The sequence below is a fragment of the Centroberyx affinis genome, unplaced genomic scaffold (assembly GCF_046629955.1).
Source record: "Centroberyx affinis isolate AG114_WGS23_722 - 3 ecotype Tasmania unplaced genomic scaffold, CSIRO-AGI_Caff_v1 ptg003734l_1, whole genome shotgun sequence".
NCBI classification, from domain to species: Eukaryota; Metazoa; Chordata; class Actinopteri; order Beryciformes; family Berycidae; genus Centroberyx; species Centroberyx affinis.
Genome location: NW_027281613.1, coordinates 51,966 through 75,316, shown reverse-complemented (window position 1 = coordinate 75,316; position 23,351 = coordinate 51,966). Strand labels below are relative to the sequence as shown.

General features: G+C 42.6%; 3 protein-coding genes across 3 annotated transcripts; 1 reads left to right on the top strand and 2 right to left on the bottom strand.

The window, feature by feature from the left end:
* The first annotated feature begins 18 nt into the window (after positions 1–18).
* On the top strand, positions 19–6,445 carry cops6 (COP9 signalosome subunit 6). The gene is made up of 10 exons (XM_071540858.1): positions 19–76; positions 565–690; positions 1,143–1,274; positions 1,849–1,937; positions 2,615–2,677; positions 2,776–2,823; positions 3,132–3,246; positions 4,645–4,737; positions 4,979–5,079; positions 5,932–6,445. Exons 1-10 carry the CDS (start codon positions 34–36, stop codon positions 6,070–6,072), a joined length of 951 nt encoding a protein of 316 aa, XP_071396959.1. The 5' UTR covers positions 19–33; the 3' UTR covers positions 6,073–6,445.
* A 924-nt stretch (positions 6,446–7,369) lies between these two features.
* LOC139662218 (uncharacterized) lies at positions 7,370–9,470 on the bottom strand. The gene is made up of 4 exons (XM_071540855.1): positions 9,416–9,470; positions 9,276–9,320; positions 8,970–9,130; positions 7,370–8,206 (listed from the first exon to the last, which is right to left on the bottom strand). Exons 1-4 carry the CDS (start codon positions 9,468–9,470, stop codon positions 7,370–7,372), a joined length of 1,098 nt encoding a protein of 365 aa, XP_071396956.1.
* A 1,504-nt stretch (positions 9,471–10,974) lies between these two features.
* mcm7 (minichromosome maintenance complex component 7) lies at positions 10,975–22,727 on the bottom strand. The gene is made up of 15 exons (XM_071540857.1): positions 22,561–22,727; positions 19,989–20,068; positions 18,874–19,038; positions 18,208–18,332; positions 17,855–18,035; positions 17,610–17,747; positions 17,004–17,153; positions 16,460–16,574; positions 16,218–16,349; positions 15,852–15,935; positions 15,212–15,423; positions 14,837–15,102; positions 14,394–14,562; positions 13,004–13,113; positions 10,975–11,827 (listed from the first exon to the last, which is right to left on the bottom strand). Exons 1-15 carry the CDS (start codon positions 22,589–22,591, stop codon positions 11,602–11,604), a joined length of 2,184 nt encoding a protein of 727 aa, XP_071396958.1. The 5' UTR covers positions 22,592–22,727; the 3' UTR covers positions 10,975–11,601.
* Between the last annotated feature and the right edge of the window lie 624 nt (positions 22,728–23,351).

Below are 23,351 nucleotides of genomic sequence, written 5' to 3'. Positions count from 1 at the left end.
GATCCAGTGCGCTTGCGCGGTTTATCGGACAAGATGGCGACGAGCAATGGTGGAGGAATGGAAGTGGATGGGGCAGGCGAGTGTTTCATAGTAATTTCATAATTTCTGTGTGATATTAGAATGAACTTGCATGCAAATGGTAATGTGCAGTATAGATTTGAGGTGTTAGTGCTCATAGCTAAGTGGAGTATGGTGTTACGCCTAGTAGTTAGCGAGCTTGCTAACATGTTAACAAGCAGTTAACGTAACGTTATGCTGTAAGCTGTCAACAAAATCATTAACGTTAGTTTGTTTGAGTCAGTGTTCCTCTATCATATGCTATTACACTGGAGTTTGCATCAGTAACGTAAATTGAGGTCTACCGGCATGTGAAAACCTAAGAAAAACATTGTTCTAACAACAACTAAATCCAGAATAAGGACCACTGATAGACCCCCGCTGTCCAGCTAGTTTAGCTTGTCATATCGTCAAATTTGTTTTGTTTTTGCTGCTATAGCGTAAGCCTAACTAGTATGTAATGTTATAACGGTTTGCTAATGCAGTTCTGCTTCTGTCTGACTGTAGCCAGCCCCAGTGTTATGGCCTCGGGGGTCACCGGGAGCGTTTCTGTGGCCTTGCATCCCCTCGTCATCCTCAACATATCAGACCACTGGATACGCATCCGCTCGCAGGAGGGCCGACCAATGCAGGGTATGTTGTGCCAAAGTTTGTATCCCCTACAAAACTTGTTTCCCTTGGCTGGGGGAAACACGTTTTCTGTGTTGTTGTTTTGCCAATGAATGACAACTCGCGACTTCCTTGTAGAATAAATGGACACTTGTAGTTTGAGATAATAAGATCACAAACAAGAGTGATCTCTGTTGATTATGAGGCAGCTAGGCAGGTAACTTTGGGCAGGGTAATGTTATGTTCACTCTTTGTAATCCTGCCAAGTGTTTTCTAGCTTCATATTAAGACACAACACCGGTCCAGATGCTGCCACCCAGTACATACTATTATTATGACAAGTCTACACAACGAAGACCGCTTATAAACATTTCTCATCTTATCTCATGACAGTTCAGTTGAGTTGTTCTGTAAATGAGTATAACGAATCAGTAATCATACAAGAAATTATTCATGGTCTTTCTTCTCCTGTTCAGTGATTGGAGCCCTGATTGGGAAGCAGGAGGGTCGAAACATCGAGGTGATGAACTCCTTTGAGTTGCTGTCCCACACCGTAGACGACCGAGCGCATATCGACAAGGAGTACTACTATACCAAGGAGGAACAATGTAAGTGGTTTGTTGGTGTGATGCCACCTGCTCTCACCCACCCAGTGCTTTTCAAGTATAGTTATAGTTAGTATAGATAGTAGACATTAGATCCCGTGTAAATGGCAAATGAATATAGAGCTGCAACGATTAATCGATTAGTTGTCAACTATTAAATTAATCACCAACTATTTTGATAATCGATTAATCGGTTTGAGTAATTTTTTAAGAAAAATAAGTCAAAATTCTCTGATTCCAGCTTCTTAAATGTGAATATTTTCTGGTTTCTTTACTCCTCTATGACAGTAAACTGAATATCTTTGGCTTGTGGACAAAACAAGAGATTTGAGGACGTCATCTTGGGCTTTGGGAAACATTGATCGACATTTTTCACCATTTTCTGACATTTTATAGACCAAACAACTAATCGATTAATCGAGAAAATAATCAACAGATTAATCGACAATTTAAAATAGTCGTTACTTGCAGCCCTAAATGAATATACATAAGTTCCAATTTTATTAGGTAGTAAAGTCTAAGGTGGTTGCTGAAACAGATCCTTGTTGTAGTTGTAATATTCCCGCTTGTCTCTCAGTCAAACAGGTCTTTAAAGAAATGGAGTTCTTGGGCTGGTACACCACAGGCGGTCCCCCCGACCAATCAGATATCCACATTCACAAGCAGGTAGGCAAAGGTTAAAGCCACGGTAGGTCATTTTTGAAGAAAAGCAGGCAGGTGAACACCCTTAACCCCCCTCTCCCCTCGCTCCACCACCCACCCAGCCAGTGGCAATCGGCACACAGCTAAGCAAAGCCCTTCTCCTCCAGAGTTTTCCCCAACTGGTCAGATTTTCTTTGAAAGCCAATAGCAGTGCAACGGCGTTATCGATATTGCAGAGATTCTGATCACTCAACATGAAGATTTCTTTTGCTGAATTCAAACAAAACGTCAGCTTCTAAAACCTACCTTCGGCAGCTTTAAAGGATAAAGCTGGTGTTTTTTAATGCATTTCTTACCGTCAATCCTATGAAAATAACAAAATCAGCAATGAATTTGTTTTGCCAACAAATCTCGTCCATGTAGCTGATGCCCATGTCCCAGCAGCCATAGAACTCCACTGTATTAAAAAAACGACTAAAAACACGTCAAAGAGCCATGCCGTTGCTCTGGGCAGCATATTTCATCGGTAAGAAATGCATTAAAAAACACCAGCATTATCCTTTAATGTCATTGAAAGGGGATATATTTGAGTTTTATTTGTTGTGGGTAGTGGGAGTCAAATCAGCTCATAGTCTGTTTAGTCAATTGATCATTTCAAATTGTGTACATTTGCTTACTGTCTTTCCCCTCTTCTCTGCCAGGTGTGTGAGATCATTGAGAGCCCTCTCTTCCTCAAGCTCAACCCAATGACCAAACACACAGATGTGAGTCCCGCAGCTTTTTCCATTGCAAGAGCATGTGTGTAACATGGTTATATATTCGCACACAGCTGGTATAAACAATGTGTCCTTTCCTCCTTCAGCTTCCTGTTAGCGTATATGAATCTGTGATCGACATCATCAATGGCGAGGTACTGAACATACACACACATATGCCAATAAGCTTTGAAGACCCTGATTTGGTGTAAATTGGTAGATCTTTAAACTGCAAACATCTGCTAATCTGTTAATCTCAATAGTCAACATAGCAGCAACTCTCTCAAACCAGCAGCAGTCATGTTTTAGCAAGACAAAGACGCTTTATCTTTATCTTCAATACACTCTTTTTGTTGTAATTATTTTGTATTCTTATCTCTATCCTTTGCTGCTGCAGTGACCCAATTTCCCAACGGGCATCATTAAAGTTTCATCTAATCTAACGTGATTTGTTTTATCCTAGGCTACCATGTTGTTTGCTGAGCTGACGTACACTCTGGCCACAGAAGAGGCAGAGAGGATTGGTGTTGACCATGTAGCTCGAATGACGGCCACCGGCACAGGAGAAAACTCAACAGGTAAGAGAGGCTGTCACTACTGTTCTTAGGGTTGAAGGGTGGATGAGTTCACATGCAACCCAAATAAGCTGTTAGCAATAAGCCATTAGCACTGAAGTATTCTGTTTTTAGGTTTGCTAATATATATGTTATTCAGTTTACAATAATACTTCAATATGAGAAACCCTGATCAGATGGCTAGGACAGAGCAGTATTAGTTAGGATACTAAAGCATGTTTACTGTTTTTTGGAGTCGCCATTAGCTCAGTTTCATTAGTAAAGTTCTGAGTATTTTGTTTATTTGTATTTATGAGTGGGATATGAAGATGCTTTGCACTCAGCATTAAAGATTAAAGAGACAGACTGGGGAGTGCAGCAGTCCATCAGTCTCAGGACAGCAGATAGGCTCTGGGCCACAATGGGCCATTTTGTCCTGAACAAGGGACTTACTTAAGACCTGTTCAGAAGGGACAGGTTTCTCCAGGGTATTTAGGATAATTGTAATTATCACTTGAGCTACTCATTAACTTTAATCCCGTCCGGTGTGACCATGTTGGTGATTTTCCCCCTCAGCTCCTCCGGTATTAATTTCAACTCCATTATCTACTGTTTCTCAGATAATTCTAGTCCTGTCCATTGAGACGCCTCTGTGGTTCAAATCATTTGCAGATGATTTGGGTGTTAGTCGCCCTACTTCCTAATTACCAAGAAGCACGCAGTTTCGTTTTTGTCTGTGACAGTCTGTAATTTGCGATTGGCTAAAAAACATCTGGAGCAATGTGTAAAATAACAGAGGAGTACAGCTAATATTTTATTTCCCTTGTTATTCTAATCCAGTCCGAAAGGGTGGTTAGATTGTAATTGTGTGTAAAGCCCTATTTGGATGGGATTATTCAACAGGAGTTATGGCAATGTAATGATAATAGTAGGATTTCTGATTTTAGTCCTGTCTGAATCTGCCATGTCAGCAACCCAAACAGACTGCATGCTCTCGCGGCAGTAAAGGTTCCCGCCTCTCTTACTTCTGGTTATTTACACTGTGAAAATTGTGTCCGATAAAACTAGTCCAGTCCTAAAGGATAGATCCCTTTACTTTTTGTGATTCTTTTAGAATTTTATGGCGGGAGAGGTTTGGTTTTTCATCAACAGATGCTCAAGGAATTTTTTGCCTCTGTCCTTGGCTCAACTTCAGCCCCTTCGCCTATCAAGACATTAAGTAGGCCTACACCAACTGAGATGCCCAAAGTTAAAATCGATGAGAGGAAAATGATCAAAGGTTCTTAATTGGGTGTGTGAAGTAGAGTAGAGAAAGTAGAGAGTCCCGTCTCTAATGTTGAGGCAGATTACAGGCTCTCTTATTCCATGTAAATTGATCATTGGGCTTAACTGGGATACTTTCTGTCTGTCTCTCTCTCTTAGTGGCCGAACACCTTATAGCCCAGCACAGCGCGATAAAGATGCTCCACAGCAGGGTGAAGATCATCCTGGAATACGTCAAAGCGGTGGAAGCAGGTGAGTGGCGACTGGCGGGGGAAGTGAGAGCAAGAATGTGAAAATATGTCTGGAAAACAGATGTTCGCAAATTAGATGTTGTTTCCTCTCCTCACTGACGCCATTAAGGGAGGCCCCTCGAACACACCTCTGTAATAGCATACCGCTGTTTGCGATGATATTATCTTGACAGCACCCTTCTGTTTTCTGTGTTTTACTCATTTTGTTTTTCCTCCTTTCTGTCCGGCTTCATGTATCGCAGGAGAGGTGCCGTTCAACCACGAGATACTTAGAGAAGCCAACGCACTCTGCCACAGACTGCCGGTCCTCAGCACCATAAAATTCAAGACCGACTTCTACGATGTGAGCGCTCTCGCTTCTTTTACACAGGACAAAAATCAAACCCCTAGATAGTTGATGAAAAGTGTGATGTATGGCTGGGGCTAAGTGATAATTCAGTATTTATCGTCTTTCTGTGGAATCATATGGTGATGATGTGGTGATTTTTGGATATCATGACACACAATTCTGCTGTAAATTGACGATGACAAGCAAATTTTATTTAAAAACTTCAGTTTTCTTTGACATTACACCCTAACACTACCATTTGTTTCAATGGGATGAACATTAATTTGATTACTTGGCGTGTGATTTTGCATATTTCAGCCATCTCGTGATATAGATCGATATCGAAAAAATCAGTATGACCATACTGATTGATTGATTGATTGATTGATTTTATTTGACAGTTTCATTTTAAAAAACACCGGCTCTGCCAAGGCATTGAGTGCATACATAAAAGGAAAAAGTCAGGATAACACAATAAAGCCCAGAGGCTTATTTCCATTGTGGTCCCATATCGCCCATATGGCTCATTCATTCAACGTTTATTTGAATAGGGACAGATACATAGACATGGAACATAAAAAAAAAAATAGTCTGATGTCACATACAATTTTTAGCATAAGTTAATTTGCAGTGTCTGTCCCTAGATGGGCTTTTATTAAAAACTGAAAACAAAAATACATTGTCAACATAAGAAAGATGCTACCACTTCTATGCAGAGATAACTTTAGATTAGAAAACTGGAGATTACAAATGTAAATCACTAAGTGCTCATGAACTATTTTTAGGTGATCTTTAGGTGACGGATTCACTCATTGTTGTGTTACCGAACGAGTGCTTTCTGTAATCTTGCTTCCTGTTTCCCTGCAGCAATGTAACGACGTGGGCCTCATGGCCTACTTAGGCACCATCACCAAGACCTGCAACAGCATGAACCAGTTCATCAACAAGTTCAACGTCCTGTACGACAGGCAGGGCATCGGCCGCAGGATGAGAGGACTGTTCTTTTGAGTTGGCAGTTGGCCGAAGGAGACAGAGGTCACAAGCACTGCAAATGTTTTCTTTGCTTGTCATTTTTTTTTTTTTTTTGTTCGGGTTTAGCTCAGACATAAATTCTTGATCCTGCGTACAGACAGACAGTAGCTTTTCAAATCAGTTGACCATTTTCAGCCGGGTGTATCTTAAAAGCACTTCATTACACCAGTCGGTCCGTAATGTGAACGGAGAGAGAGCTGTGTACAAAATCACTCAAGTTGACACACACTTACCTTGGGTATGCACATCGATGAATCCAATGTACATGAACCGTTATGTTATTTTACCCCCCTTTTTGTTTTGTTGTCGTTTCATGTTTCTGTATGTAATAAATGATCTGCTGATTTTTCGTGGGACTTGGAATCTTCTTTTTTCCCCAAAGCCTTAATGAATAAAGTGTGAAAGACTGATAGTCGAATAGACAAAATACAGCATTTGATTATCGTTAAGTGACTATATGCAACATAAAAGTTTAGAGCTGCATCTTTAAATGAGCTACGTGGAAGTCGGTGTAGTTGCAGGTTTATTGTCTAAAAGGCTGAGTGTGTTTGAAGTTAACTCGCCTTTTGAAGTTGTGTTCCTGCTGTTCATTGCCTTTGGAGGTATAGGCTGGCATATGTAGCAGGAAAAGGGGGGGGAGGGCGTTTAGAGTCTCAGGTCTAACAGGAGTCAGCATTTATATGGGTATTAAATACATAGCGGAAGTAGACATAATGACCCCCCAGCCTGTGAGTTGGCACTTCTTCTTTACTAGTCTGCATTTACCTGCTTGTGGCACTATAGGAGGAGCCAACTGTTCCTTCCTGTGGGACTGTCTCACACCTCTGCTTTCTCAGAAGTTTATTCAAGCTTAATAGTGAAAATACTATTCATTCATTGACAATAAAACAAACAGTTTTTTGACATTTTATTTTCCTCATCAGTCAAAATTACACGCTTGTGTTTACAAAACTGCTTTTTTTACATGCTGAATGAAAAGTACACTGGATACTATGACGATGATGGTAAAATACTACATTTACAATTCTCAATGTAATAAATTGTATATGAACATTGCAGCATATAAATGCTTTAGTGTAGGTAATTTACATGAAATGTCAGAATACCTGCTTGTGACAGCATTAACAGCACATTTAAAAGAAAGCTACATAGTTGAAATCTCCAAAATATGGAAAGGTGCAACTTAGATGTTCTCAATCAGTATCTGCAGTTAAAAAACTCAAAGTCTTTCATTAAAGAGAGAAACAAAGCAGCCGTCCCGTCCTTGGCTGTCCTACTCACTGTCCTCGGCAGGCTCGTCAGCAGGGGGCTGGGGGTACTGGAAGCGGGACGGGTCGTACAAGTCATCCCTGGGGTCGTAGGGCATGGGGTAGTAGTAGGGGTAGGGGTACAGAGCCACTTTCTTCGCGACGGGTGCGGGGGGCGCCACCTCCTCCACGGGCTCCTTCTCCTCCTCCTCCTCCTCCTCCACCACGGGAGGGGGGGGCGGGGGCGGGGGGAGAGCCACCTTCCCCTTGATGGGCCTGGGCGGGTGGTCGATCAGGCAGTCGGGGTCCCAGTAGGGGTCGCAGTCGTACTCCATGCCCTTGAAGGTGCGGATGGGGACCGGGAGGGGGGACTTTTTAACGAGGACCGGTGGAGGCGGGGGAGGAGGAGGAGGCGGGGCGGCCTTCATCGGTGGTGGTGGAGGAGGAGGAGGAGGGGCGGCCTTCATCGGTGGAGGAGGAGGAGGAGGAGGGGCCTTCTGGGGCGTGCAGTGGGGGTGGTAGCGGGGGTCGCACAGCACGGGCACGGCGCCAGTGGGGAGGTAGACGATGTGCGGCTTGCAGAGCGGGTCCTTGGCGTTGCACAGGTAGAGCACATCAGCCTGAGGGAAGGCCAGGGGAGCGAGTGGAGCAGGAGGGGGGGTCGCTGGGGGCTCGGTGGGCTTTGGGGCCCCTTTCATCGGAGGGGGAGGAGGGGCGGGTTTGCACTTCTTGTCTGTGACTGGGTCGCACATGATGAGAGGCACTCCCAGCTTGTTCTGGAAGTGCGAGGCGTTGGGGCCGTAGGCGTTCTCCAGGTACCGCATCTGCTGGTACAGCATCCGCAGCTTGTCTATCTCATAGAGCTGAGAGGAGGGGAAGAGAGAGAGAGAGGGGGCAAATAAAGACAGTGAGGTCAAAGGGGAGAAAAACAAAAACCCAACAGACTGGCAAATCCACAGAGGCCTTTGTTAATATTCATCATGGCACTACCAGGGAAAGGGCAGGCAGATAGTAACATTTGCTGCTCTTGTGGATTAAGAAAAAGTAGTGAAGTCCTTGGGTTTATAGCTGCTCATTGGGAACAGGAATCTATAGAAAACTGAGATAATAGCTGTGAGACTGAAAACCTCCAGTGAGAAAAATAAACTCTTGAGCTGTATACACAAAGTCCAAGGCTCTCTAAATCCAGTAAGAAGAGAAGAGACTAAAAATAAATTAAATGTAAAAAGCCTTTTATTGTATTGAGTGTTTTTTTTTCTCACTGGAGGTTTTCAGTCTTAGAGCTAGTATCTCAATTTTCTATATAATTGATTCCCTGTAAACCTATAAACCAATAAAAGGCTTTTTAAATTTCAGGTTTTTAGTCTCTTCTCTCCTTACTGGAGTGCCTTGGACTTTGTGTATACAGCTCAAGAGTTTATGTTTTTTTGCTCACTGGAGGCTTTCAATCTTACAGCTAGTATCTCAGTTTTCCACCAGAAAAAGGGGTTTGATTTTCACAGGGGTCACTGTGATGTGCATAAAAGCATCCAGCAGGCATCATAGTTTAACAGCAAGGTTTTGACTTATTCTATGAAACCAAAACAGCTCCCTCTCTCTCTCTCTCTCTTTCTCTCTCTCTCTCACCCCCTCAGTGTGTCCGATGCTGCTGTAGTAGCGGTAGTAGGACTGGAAGTCTGGGCTCCCTCTGTACCACCTGGGCTCCACATTGCGCTTCGGTCTGGAGTGAGTCAGGAAGTCATTTGCTTTCGCTGAGCTGATACCAACAGCACCTAGAGGAACCATCTCTGTTCAAAAGAAGAGACTGAGTTTAGGATTGTGGCAGCCACACAGAAAGAGAGCAACATAAAAGACTGTGTGTCTCTTGATAAGTATCTTTTTAAAGGCTGGATAGGAGAGGTAAGGTTTCTACTGAGCAGTGTTAAACGTTACCTTCCTGCTTGATGGTATTCAGCAACGACTTGGCCTCGAGCAGACCTGGAAAAAGGAGACAAATCATCTGATGTGTGATCATGTCTTTGATTTCTATGATTTTGACTTTTCAAATTGTACAACTAAGAGTCAGAACTGACCTGGGACCAGCGTCAGACAGCATACTGCCCCCGCCAACCATAAGGTAGAAATCATCTTGACCCCCTGCAATCCAGATGGGAAGTGTTTCACGGCAAAATTAGATGTCCATCATTTGAAGAAAAAGTGACACCAAGTCAACAAAATGATTGATAACTGATAATTAAAACAATCCAGTGTATAAAGGGTTTTTTTTCAACCAAGAAATTACCTATTTATCCTTTAAAAAATACTGTAGTTCATCTGTATTTAGATGTCCACTGACAAATTTGAAGTATTTTTCCCACAAAATGAATACTAATATCAGCTTTGCAAAGTAGTTTAATCAGATTAATAGTTTAAGAAGTGTCACATTCAAGACATTCAACCTGATTAAGAGCCTGCAGATGTGTACAATATATTTGTAAAGCGACACACTGTTCTAGGTAAACCCAGACTTCTACTTTGGTCCTGAATACATAAACTGATCACTACCAAAAACGAAAAACAGTGTTCAACAGCTACAAGAGATAAACTTCAACCATGTAGCTGAAAAAAATGCTTAATTTCTAGTTTAGATTATCTAGAAATGTGAATGCTGAATCACAAAACCCACAATATCATCATGCTTTACTCACCTGGTCATAGGATGCTGTCTTCAGTCTACACAGGGAGTCAGGTGGGTTAAATACAGGTCTGTGTGTCACTCACCCTGACACATGACCTCCCGTCCAATAGAATTTCACAAAACCTGAGACTATAATCTCGGGCCCCGCCTCTCTTTTAATACCTTTTAATATGGGGCTTCTGGCGCCAATTAAGAATAAAAGCCCCTGGACTTGAGCAGCAAAGCCATAAAGAGCGCAGACTTCAAATGGAAACTCCCCATTAAGTCTGGAAGGAAAGCATCACCTGCTGGGACCGGGAGCAGAGCTGCATCCCTGGGGAAAATGCTGCCTACTAACACAATATCTCAGCCAAAAAAAGGAAAAACGTGGACACCAACCTCACCACCCCAAACTTTCATTAATCATGTATTTTTTTTTAGATATCAAAGTTCTAAAAACACTTTCTGGTAAAAAAGGGTGGTTATTAATTTTTACCCATGAACACCTGCTTTTCTAACATAGTTCTGTGAGCAGGAGGCGGTGCGCTGTCTGCCGAAGCACTAAACAGACAAGGAACAGCCTTTTTGCCTTGGCATGTTCACTATAAAAGTGGGAAGCGTTAAAAATGAGTGAAGAATTCCCATTCACCTGGTCGAGTCATTTAAATTTTCCCCCCGTACTAAATACTGGATTCCCATGACTTATTGTTGGGAGACAAAAAGGCATGTCTTCGTAAAATGTGAATAATTATGTTGAGGTAATGATACCTGGCCTAAATAAAGCATTTTATTCACTACTTGAGTAGCCTGAAAGTACGCAACAAAAAACACTTAATCTCCCATTTTTGGTTTTTAACGTCACAAATAAAGCAGCACTGTTTTCCCTGTAGTTTGACAAAACTTTATGAGCAAGACATACGAAGGAGAAAGCAGCAATTATTGTCTACACAGCAAGGCTGCTGCAGTAACAAACCAGGTGTTCAGGGATGATGGTGACACGCTTCCACTGCTCTTAAAAAGAACAAGGCTGATGATCCATTGTGAAAAAAATTCATAGAATCGTAACGTATGGTAGTGTTGGTCTCCAATTCATGTACACATGGGAGTTAAAAAACAAACCAAAGCATAGTGATGAACAGGAATTTATTAACTCTAGCAAAGCAAGACCAACCAGCCACAATGCAAGACTAACTAATCCACAACGTTTGTCCCTCAAGATCGATTTCGATCACAATGTATAAAATATACAGAAATGCTCAGTGTCAGAGACTGGCAACTGGAGCTCTATATTGCAGATAGTACTACACATCATACCAAGTCCAACAGTCTGCTTACAAAATACATATTTACAAGCGTTTTATTTGCAAAATAAATCTCCAACAAAAAGCATAGCTAGGAATCCGCCAACAGCAGGCATTATTCCTCATGTCAAAATGGTCATGCTAAAAATGTCCAGATCCTGCTTTACTTTAATGCGTGTTATAATAGGCTGGAAGAGGAAAAATAAAGAGTCAAGTCCATTATAAAGAGTTCTCTTCCCAGGCGGCTGCAACACAGCATTTATTAAGACGCGTCCCACGGGTGAAAGCAGCACCGACGTCTTCAGACAAAGGTGATGCGGGTGCGGGCCTGGTTGACCTGCCACACGTTCAGCTCCTCGTACTCCTCCAAGGCCTCCTGGAACTGGGCGGGGGTGAAGCCGCGCGAGACGCACCGCTGCTCCGCCTCGGCCATGCGCACCAACCCGCCGGCCCCGCCGCGGCCCGCCACACCCTCTGTGGCCAGCTCCCGCAGCAGAGAGAAGATCACGTCGGCTGGGCGCTGGGTCCTGGACAAGGGGAATTCCATCAATTTGAGATTCAAAACAAATCTGAGAACTTGCACAAAGAAATGTCTACTCCCTTTGCTCTCATTTCTTTATCTGGAAGTTCTCTATCATACATTTTCTCTATGGACACTGAAATGTTTTTTTTAACCTGGCTGCTGTGGATCCGACCCTGGCACCCATTCAAATTATTTGCTTGTAATGTTTAATTCATGAATTTACCCTTATATTACTGTTGTACTAATTCTGAGTTGCTCTGAATAAGAGGTCAGTTAAATGCCTAAAATGCAAACTGTAGAAAGTGCCAGTGAATCTTTTTTTTTTTTTTTATATAAACACAATTGGGATGAAAGAAAGAACAGTTATAGATTTTATTGGCCACATAAGTAGAGCTGCAACGATCAATCGATTAGTTGTCAACTATTAAATTAATCGCCAACTATTTTGATAATCGATTAATCGGTGTGAGTAATTTTTAAAGAAAAATAAGTCAAAACTCTCTGATTCCAGCTTCTTAAATGTGAATATTTTCTGGTTTCTTTCCTCCTCTATGACAGTAAACTGAATATCTTTGGGTTGTGGACAAAACAAGACATTTGAGGACGTCATCTTGGGCTTTGGGAAACACTGATCGACATTTTTCACCATTTTATGACATTTTATAGACCAAACAACTAATCAATTAACCGAGAAAATAATCGACAGATTAATCGGCAATGAAAATAATCGTTAGTTGCAGCCCTACACATAAGTACATTATTTTTCTGTCCATCTTCCACGCTTGTAATTGTATTTACATGGTGTCACCCCCTCCCTATTGTTACAGCTCCTCCAGCAGACGAGAAGGTGAGAAGCCGACAGCATCCAGAAGTGAGCAACATGCGGCAAAGCGCTTAACGGCCGACACGCCACGACTCCCGCTTCAGTGAACACGTTTTCGTGTGAACAGAGAACTGTAAAAAATCCAGAGGAGTTTTACAGCTTCCTCCAGGGGTTCGCAGCTACTACTATTATATGGCATGAGAGGCTCATAAAGGAGGATACTGGGCTGAACGCTCAACCCGTCATAACATAAAACCTTTACATACAGACATCCGGTCACTTGTTATGTTATTTGGAGTCTGACCTGACGCAACGCTATCATTATGACCGGTCTGGGTTTCCAGTGTGAACACCAACCTTGTGGTATTTGACTTGTCAGCTTGTAGCGAATCCTTTGACATCTCCATCAGTCTCATGGCCTCGTTGACGTCCTCCTTCTCCACAGTGTCCACCATGCGAAGGCGAGCCTGCAGGAGGGGAAGGAGGGGGGATTGGAGGTGGAGAGTGACATCAAAGTTAAAATCAATTAAATACGAATCATACTGGATAGATTTAGTTTGACGGCAGATGCACAGGTTGTGTCATCTAGATCATGTAGGCTGCGCTGTGCCGGCACTGTCAGACCGAGACAAGTGCAATGCCCTCTGGGATGGCCGGCAATTGCCCAAGTCTCCGCCTCTCAACACCAGCTAGTCTCTCTATAGGTTGAAATGAAACACCGGACAAAAAAATGCCAAGAACGAACCAGGATGCTTTGCAGATCAAATAGAACATATTGATGATTGGTTCCAGCCATGGTCAGTTTTGCATGGGTTTGCACAGCTGCTCCTACGCACACAGGCTGACTGCCCACCCTGCAAAGCTGGCCAGGATCAGACAAACCTTCCCCAGCAGTTCAGTTTTATGGTTATGAAGGTGTAACATTATCTGTAGCGTCAGATCAAATGCAGAGTACACAGTTGATGGTAACTGTGGGGCATGTTAATACATTCATGATGCATCATGAACACTTCAACTCGTCTCTCCGGTAGTCCTTTATTTCTTTTGCACAGGTTAATAGTTGCGGCAGTGGTTTGCCCCCTGGTGGACATTACGTGAAGCACATTGCCTGCCTGTCTGCCTGAAGTGCTGGTTTTGCAGTAGGGTGGATGACTGCTACCTGCACAAACAGCACTTTTGACACCCAGGGGCCAAGCGGACACCAAACCAGAAAACACTCATTTGAGAGGTAGCATTTCAGTATTTAAAAAACAAAACCGACTTTACACATAGCTTGTGACACATTCCAAGATGAATATCCCCAGTGTTTGGCATACTGGAGGCCTTGTGTCCAGCGTGTGAAAGAAGTGCTCACACTGCGGTAGGCCAGGTATCACAACTACCTGCACTGTAAGCACTTTAGCGCACACTGGACTACACTATGATGAAGGAAGTCTAGGCATCATCATCAGCCAACTCCATTAACAGCTTTACAATAATTATCACTAGAGCTGGGTATCAAACAAAGACCCCTATCAATATTGTGTTTGCAAAATGTTTTGATCTTTAAGAAGACAAACATTTTATTCATGAGAGTTTCTGAGGAAAGATTCTATTTAGAAGAAGTCATTTAAGAGAAACAAAATTCATTGAAAATAATATAATAATTTTCGAAAAAAGTACTGAGTTTCAAGCACTGCAGGCAGCCTCTAAAAGTTTCCAGTGACACCCAGCCAAAACCCCAATTGAGTTGTGGTGCAGTTCTCACCAGTGCAGTGGAGAGGCGGAGGATGGAGAGGAGGGTACGAGCGGAGGTGAAGGTGGTGTCCTTGCTGACACGGGCCTCTTTCCTCATCTCCACATAGGCGGCGGTGATGTAATCAGCCAGTGACTCGGGCACTACGGGCTGCCGCTTCTTACACAGGGAGATGTAACGCCTGGAGGGAATCAGATTTCAAAGTTGCAGTTACATCAGACAGGTAAGTACATAGTTGGTAGGTGCAACATAACAGAAAATGGCATTTAGGATGTATAAAGCAGAAGGAAATCAAATAAATAAACATCACTTTCTTTTGAGTAAATATCCAATATCCTTGAACTGACTGAGATTAATCTGGTTCAATAAAAAGGTAAATGCAGTAGATGTAACCCTACAAACAAACCCTAACCCAGAATAACTGAGGATGCCCTGTGGGCTGTTTTCCTACAAACCTCATGAGCTTCATGTCGATGGGGGTGAAGTGTGTGGGCGGCTGGCAGCAGTGCTGGTGGACGTAGGTGATGTGCTGGGCCAGCCGCAGGTCAGCGTCAGCGTCCGGCTTGTCCTGGATCAGCCACAGCAGGTCGAAACGGGAGAGCAGAGCGGCCGGCAGCTGGATGTTCTGCTCAATGCTCTTCCGTGGGTTGTAGCGGCCATAGGCGGGGTTGGCGGCTGCTAGAATAGAGCAGCGGGCGTTGAGGGAGGTCATGATGCCCGCCTGGGGAGAAGAGAAACGAGGGTTAAGAGATGTGTTGGATAGGAATGAGATACAACCAGCTTCATTTGTCAAATCCAGCTTCAGATTGCGTTAACTATGGATCTCATACCTTGGCGATGGAGATGGTCTGCTGTTCCATCACCTCATGGATGGCAGTACGGTCGGCATCAGCCATCTTGTCAAACTCATCGATGCAGCAGATGCCCTGGTCGGCCAGCACCAAGGCCCCACCTTCCAGGGTCATTTCTCCAGTCACGGGGTCACGCATCACCGCTGCAGTCAGACCTACGCCGGACGAACCGCGACCCGTTGTGTACTGGCCTGAAGACAGGAAGGGAAGAAGGGAAAGTGTTCGTATCAGACCTGGATCAAATAGCAGTGCCAAATAACATGTGTTTTAGTCTGTACCAAGTACCTGATGAGCGGGTTTTACTAAATCCAAGACAATTCAGATACTGGTCTTCAACTTGTTATTCACAGAGGACAATGCCAAAATTTACTTTCACAAGTTTCCTGTGTTTTTCTACACATTCTGGCAGTCAATGCATTGTTCTGTGTGGCAAACCTCAAGCTTCTGGCACCTAGGTAGACTAAACTTGAAAGTATTGCAATTATCAATTTACCCATTTCTAGCTACAACATTACATCAAGAGTTAATGTTTTGGCATTTATGCCATCTATGGAAAAAAAAATCAAACCCAGATACTATATTAAAGCAGTTACAGGAGTTTTATATCAAATATACTCACTTCGAGGAGCCAGGCGGTCAATGTAGGACAGCAGCTGAGACTTGGCCACTCCTGGGTCTCCCATCAGGCAGATGTTTATGTTGCCTAAAGAGAGAAAAGCCATCAAAAATGTTGCAGTTTCTGTTGCTTCCATAGAGTCAAATGTTTGGCTTCCTATCTAATTTATTTGTGCAGGGCTTTTCAAAACCAAGTGTGTTCCATGGGATACTGCATACTTTTAGCAGTATTATAGCATTTTCTTTAGTCATTTGAGTCAAGTGTGTTGCTACTGTGACAACTGAAATTCCCTCTGGGATAAAGCCAATTGCCCAGCTTCTATTTTTAAAAAATGAGGTTATCGGGGGGGGGGGGGTAGTCTGTGCTTACCTCTGATTTTCATGCCTTTGGGGGCCTGCTGCACTCCTCCCACCAGCATCAGGAGCAGAGCCTTCTTTACATCTTCATGTCCAAAGATCTCTGGTGCAATAGATCCTGCTAACTTCTCATAAAATCCCTCATCTGCAACAGAGGATACAATCACTTCAGTCACTGACAGAGTGAGAAAGTAAGCTGTGTCACACCAGTTTATGTAGTTTATTTTTGCTCAAGTCCAACAGTAGACCCCCTACCTGTGATGCTGCGCAGCTCCTCCTCACTCAGCACCTCCGCTCCGAGCTCATCGTCCTCGGTCTTGTTCATGAGTGTGATGCTGTGGGCCTCCATGTAAGTCTCTGACAGAAGACCCTAAAGGGACCACAACTAGTCAGAACACTATAATGGAAATCAAAGTGCTAGGAGTCATTCAGAGTTACATGAAGTTTACATCCTTGGCCAGGATATAACAAGATTTGATCTGCTTGCATATCCCTCCTGGATTCCCACACACACAAAAAAACCCTAAACATTAATTTCTTAATTTTGAGGGGTTTGAGCTCAGGGTTGACTGCTGTGAAGTGGCACTGAAGCGGTTTGAGGTTCAGTGCCTGGTTAAAGAGCACTTCAGTAGTGATGGTGAGCACCATAAGAGCAGTGCCTGCAACCCTTCAATCACCAGCTCACAGCTGCAATCCACTGTGGGTTGAACCAGAAAACACCCCAATTTTTGGCCAAACTATAAGCCAAGCTGGCGGAGAACCTGCCGAGAGAAATCAGAATATTTTCAAATCCCTGTACCTGGACAGCCTGTTTGAAACCTGTGCGCAGCAGAGGGAGAAAGACTCCTGTGATGGCTACATGGTCGCCCGGCTGGGCAAGACGTGTGTTTTCTCCGCGGGCGTAGATGCTCATACTCCTGGGAATGTTCCCAATGGGCACCTGGTCGCTCTGTGGATAACAGAAGAAAACATTTGTGGTACAACTTGTATGGTGACGAGTGGTTTCATTAGAGCTTCCACTGTTAGCGACTAATAGTCATAGGATTTTATCAGCAAATCAAACAGTCATATACGGGAGACAAATCTTCATGAATTCTCAAACGTTGTCCCTTGAGACGCATGAAATCATGCAAACTATCAGAGGCTACTATATATTACTGAATATTCTTCTGATTCATCTGAATAACTAAGAAAGTGCTGAAAATAAACTAAAACCCAAATGACTAAGAAGTGATAAAAAAAAAAAAAAAAAGAAAAAATGAATTGTACATCTTGTGGCAGCCTTGGTTTTCACACCAAATACAACATTCCTTGGTCCAACTTATATTGTCCCACGTGAAGGACAGTGTCTGGACAAAAAGACAACATCAACAGTGCAGAGATAATTTATTGTAAAGCTTCTTACATGTTCCTGAATACGCAGCTCCTGGAATTTGACGAATTTGGAGCCTCTGGTCTGCAGGTAGAGGCGACCTCCAGATTTGTTGGTGACACACTCTTGGCTGGGACACATGATGAGGGGCATGAAGGAGGGGGACTGGATCTGAAAGACAGGAAGAGATGGAAGCACATTTTAGATATACATTTACACAAAGCACAAAAGAGCACAGTGTCTAAAAATGTCTTTTGCCATTTGGTGTAGCCACTTACTGGCTGATATGTCTCAGCACCACACTGGTCACAGGTGTAGGTAGCAACAGCCATCATTGGTTTGACCTCGGTGGCGCGGGTCACGATGCCTCTCACGGTCACCAGTTGCCCGATGCTGTCGGCGCGCACGTCACGCACCACTTTGGGTTTAGAGGTGGTGGGAGACTTGAAGTACAGCTCACTGTGGGTGGAAGATGAAATTCATAAGCAAGGAATCTATATTCAAATAAATGCCCTGAATGCATCCATTTTACTACACTTGAAAGCATTTTGTCAGATTTTGAGAAAATGTAGTTGTTCTGATTTTCTATATAGAAAAGTGGCATGTGCAAACTGAATCTGGTTCAACTTACAATCTCCTCATGAGTTCAGGTGGGTACTGGTTACGAGGGTCCCGGGTGTCCGCGGGGTCGCGACCCCTCTGCTCCATCATCAGCCTGTGCTCAATGTACACATCCAGAGAATCCTTGGCCACAACCTGGGAATGACCAAAATATTTGTTAATTTCCAATCTACAACAACATTATTTATTTAACATTCTGGACACTCTTGTCCTTAACCTGCAAAATCTGAATAAGCTTAAATTCCTTGACTGTCTACATTACATGCAACTAAAATTTGTCGCTCAATCAGGAACTTAATCTGAGAGGGTTTCCTGGAGACTTTAGGGGAAAAACAATATTGGTAGGAGGGGAAAAAGGGTGAACAATGGACAATCATACTTAGACAAAAGATAAGACTAATGCCAAATACACAAGTTGTATAATGGCTTATACCTAGGACTGCATGATTATGAATGAAAAGATAATCAGTTATTTTGTTAGATAGTGATTATGATCATTAGTCTTGATGATTTGAGGAACAACATTTTATTCAATCTTTTGCAACCTATACCAACATATTGACTAACTATAGAGGACATTCCAAATGAATAAAATGTTTCAATATCTCCACTATATTGTATTACCGTTAATTGTAGAAACTAACAATCACACGTTTCATTGTGTGGCCCTACGTACGTCTCTCTCTCTGTACTCTGGCAGCAGCTCGTGGGTGGCGTCAGCGAACAGGCCAGTGTAACGCTTGGCATTCTCACAGATGCTCTCAACCAGCTCCGGGTCTTCCTCTGCCACATCATCCAGGTCCACGTGGAGCGCCACCTGCTCCCTGTGGGCCAGCGCCACCTGCACACACCAAGTCATTAGCCGGGCCATTGAACAATTACAGGATGGAACTCTAGAGACACTGCTCAATAACAGAATAACAGAACAATGACACCTCTAGAATTTTTTTTTTTTTTTTACTTGGGCAAGCTGTGGTGGTGCAACCCAAGGCTAGTTTCTGATGTGATAAAAAGCTTGGGCAACAGACCATTCATTGTATTAACAAGTGAGAGTAGCCTATATTACTCCAAAATCAAATTATGTCCTGATTTTTTTGGTTATCAGTCATACGATATTCTATTACTAGGGATTCTAAAGAAATTTGAACATTTAAGTGGTAAGTGATACCAGTTTAAGAATGAACTAATAACCATATGGCTGATATTTTATTATTTTGCTTGTTGACTTTTGATAATCTTACTTTTGTACAAAAAAAATGTATGCCAACAATTTCCTCAAAGACAGGGTGGAGTTTCATGATAATGGAAGAGTCACATGTAATTCCTGATGTTTGAAATAATTTACCAAACTTAACATGGATATTGTTTTTAGGAATGTCTTGCAGCCATATTAAAGAGTGATCTCTACGAACAACACTTGAAGTTATTCTGTGATCTTTTTAGACTTATCTCCTTAAATATTCCTCTTGATTTAGGAAAACTTAACCAAGGATTGGGTATAGCAACAACTAATTGAAAGACACTGTCCAAAAAACAAAGAGCATAGACTGCAACTACCATCTCTTAATTGCTTGATCCATCTTTTTAAATCAAGTAATCTGACATGGCACTCCACCACTAATCAGCCCCCCCAGACCTCTACAGTTTCCCCTGACTCATTCACTTTCTTGATCGATTATATCAATATTGTCCATCACTCTAGCAACTATCCCAGTCAAGGCCATAACATGTTATCCATGTTAAATCAAATATGAGACCTATGCCTATTTACTATTTGGTTCCTATACTCACGAGTTGAGCTCCATATTTGAACACTTTCTTCCCATTGTCATCCTCTGTGTAAAACTCCTGCAGGAACCTCTTGCATTTATCTGTAAAACAAACAAAAAAAACCCTTCAGCACAACCAAAACAAAAACACAGGCTACATCTAGCAAACACAATGTGGAGATTGTTTGTCCATTGTGTTGGCTATATATAGAAAGTAATCTTTGTTCATCCATCTTACCTTTTTATTTATTGATCAAAATAGTAAAGCAGCATGAAAGCTGTTCAAAATGTTGATTAACACCACCACCACCACCACCAGTGGGGCCTAGAGACTGGGAGCTAATTTGTTGTCCTGCGACGACCCCCTTTGTTGAGTAACATGGCATCCTGTAATCTCGATGAGTCACTATTGCTTACAGTAAAGCACTAACTGCAGCTGACGTACTGTAGGCTCCAGATTCCCTTCGTAAAAAAATTACTATCACAGTTTTAGAGTGAAATAACTGACGTTACGCAGTATATAGCAGAAGGATGGGAATGTAAATACACAACAGGCGCGCTCAGTTCAGTGTCCATTTTTAGGGAAAATATCCCCCACTTCTCGAAAGAACCACAACTACTAACAATATTTAATTCCACGGTACGAGAAACGAAACTAGCTCTTGCAGGACAATGAAAGTACGCAACTTACTTTGACGCTACAGCAAAAAATCTGCATCTCTGGTACATTATTTCTGTGTTCGAGGATGTTATTGTAAACAAAGCAGCACATGGCTTTTGTGCCTCATCACTCCGAGAACCCTCCGCGATCCCTGCGCTCTTAAAATAGTCCCGGTTGTTGTTTTCAAATCATGACCAAACATCTCTAGCCGTGTTGTGTTAAACACTAATACTACAATGATAAAACTACTCAAAACCAAATTACCAATTACCATGAGGACGCGAGCTAACTTAAATACGGCTGATAACGTTACACTCATAATCGCAACCGTAAAACGTATTTACAAATTAGCTTGCTATATTTATTTTACAGACGAGAAGGCATGGGCCAACTGACAATTTAAAAAAAATGCAACGTTAATATGTCAGAGGCAAAATACAAGCAAGTACAATCTAGACAAAGCCATAAGACAATAGTTAAAGTTAATGTCAGATTTCTAAAAAATATAGTCAATCTCAGTTACAGGGGGCATTCGGGGTTTTATACTGCAAGCGCTGTTATCTGAGGATATAAATATATTACGGTCCAATATTTCGACGTTCACTGTTTGTTTGTAACGTAAGGTCACCAAGCCGGGTGTTAGAGACGGTCCCGTAACCAAAAGGTTTCGGGTTCGACCCCCACAGAAACCATTGTGTCCATCAATAGTGCTGTGTCCTTTTGAAGTGCCCTTGAGCAAGACACTGAGCCGCTGCCTGCTAGCCCTGGATGAGACCGCCAGTTAAACGCCTAAAATGCAGCTAATATGAAACGTTAGCTAATGTAACATGGCAGTTTTGGGCAGCTAACGAGAGTTGGCTAACTAGCTAGCAGGCTAACGTTAGCTTGTGAGACAACAATAAGTTACCGTCAAAAGAATGGGGGACAACTCGTTACTGGACTGTGGGTCCTGGAAATCTCAAAACGTAAGAAGTTATGCAATGTAAACTCAAGGCCTTATAGGTCTTAAACACTGTTTAATAGCATTTTAGCGTCTTAGCTACAACTTCAGTTCTAGATGTCTTAAAGGTGCGCTGTTTTCGGGGAGAAATCAGTCTCGTCGTAGCGTAGACATAACGTTACTTATGGTCTGACATGTATATAATTGTTTATTTTCATTATCTAAATAGATAAAATGGTCTTAAAAAGTCATAAATTGAACTCAAGGAAACTTCGGCAACCTGTGCTAACCATATCCAAGGCAACAACTATCGTTAACTAACTAATTTTCTACTAACGTTGTAACGTTAGTGCTCCAATATTAAGAGTCAAGTGTTAAGAGAGGGGCAATGTCGAGCTCTGCGTAAGACCAAAACAAGTAAACTTGCACCATTTCTACAAACATTATTAAAATGCTAGTTAGTACTGGGCATTGGCCATGTGCTGGCTCACTGGCGCCTTGTCCTTTGTTTAACCAGATCCATCCGGGTCACCTAGTCACAAGCACGCACGACAATGCTTTGGCTGGGGGTAACCACTAGCGTTAGTTTAGTAAAGTTTGTGCAACTTCACGTTGAACACCAGTTCCTCATACATAATGCGGAATGTACTATACAATAAAACACCACAATAATTAATATCTAATCTGTTAACCTGGATCGTGGTGTAAACACTATAGTGGAGAGGAACAAAAGAACACGGCATAGATAAGTAACGTTACAGAAAGACTGCACTGCTCATCCTGCACCGAAAACACACACTGGTATTACATTATGTTTAAACTTGTTAAGTCTATGCGATTTCAATGCGCTCCACGTTGTGCATGTTCACATTTACTGGTATTAAAAAGAACATTTCGGAGAACGCATTGGGGTGGTAACAAGTTAAGTAATTCAGGCCAACCTGTTGCTGCCATGCGATTAGTTAGGGTGTCTTATGAAAGTCAAGTCGTTACCTTTTTCAGCCGCATAATCCTTAGGAGCCATGACTGCAAATGTTGACACTCAGGTGAAGTAACTTGACTTCAAAATCCCACGGTAACCAGCAACCAAATGTAGTTAAAATGCACTTTTATTCTTTCACTATCACCGGAGACGATTATTCATTCACTTGCTGCTTGAGATCTCCGGTCGCTGTGCAAAAACTGGCGCGAGTCTGACGTCTTCGGCAGCCAATCAAAACGCGCCCTTCTGCTACTAGAGGCGGGCCTTCGTTGTGGCGCGAAAGTTGCGGCAATGGCGTGGCCACGTGACTCGACAAACTTCCGCCCTGCTTGTCACGAGTGGCGCGAAAGTCTGTGATTGGATTTCATATCACTGAATGACCCGAGTGTGAACCCAGACAATGTAGACAGCAGGCCAAATGTTATGATCAGACAATTAAGTGGAAGTTAAACCTGTCTGAACTCTAAAATGTTAGGTTTATGAGCTAAACTCATAGCATAAATCATAGCAAGTAGTATTAAACTTATCCAAGTCATGACATAGAATCCTTAAAAAATAATTATTTCTGAAGATATGCATGATTTATGTTTAGACTGGTGGAAATGAGTAATACATATTTCTGGAAGGATAGGCTTGGACTGTGTTGGTGACTAGTTCTCTCTCTATTCATCCAGTTATTAATAACTTTTGTATGTTCTCTATTGAATTGTGTTGTGGGCAGGTTTGTGTCACATTTGTGAATTAACGCCCCTTCAGAAAGTTTGGATACACTACTACTGTGTCATCAGACTGCAGTAATGTC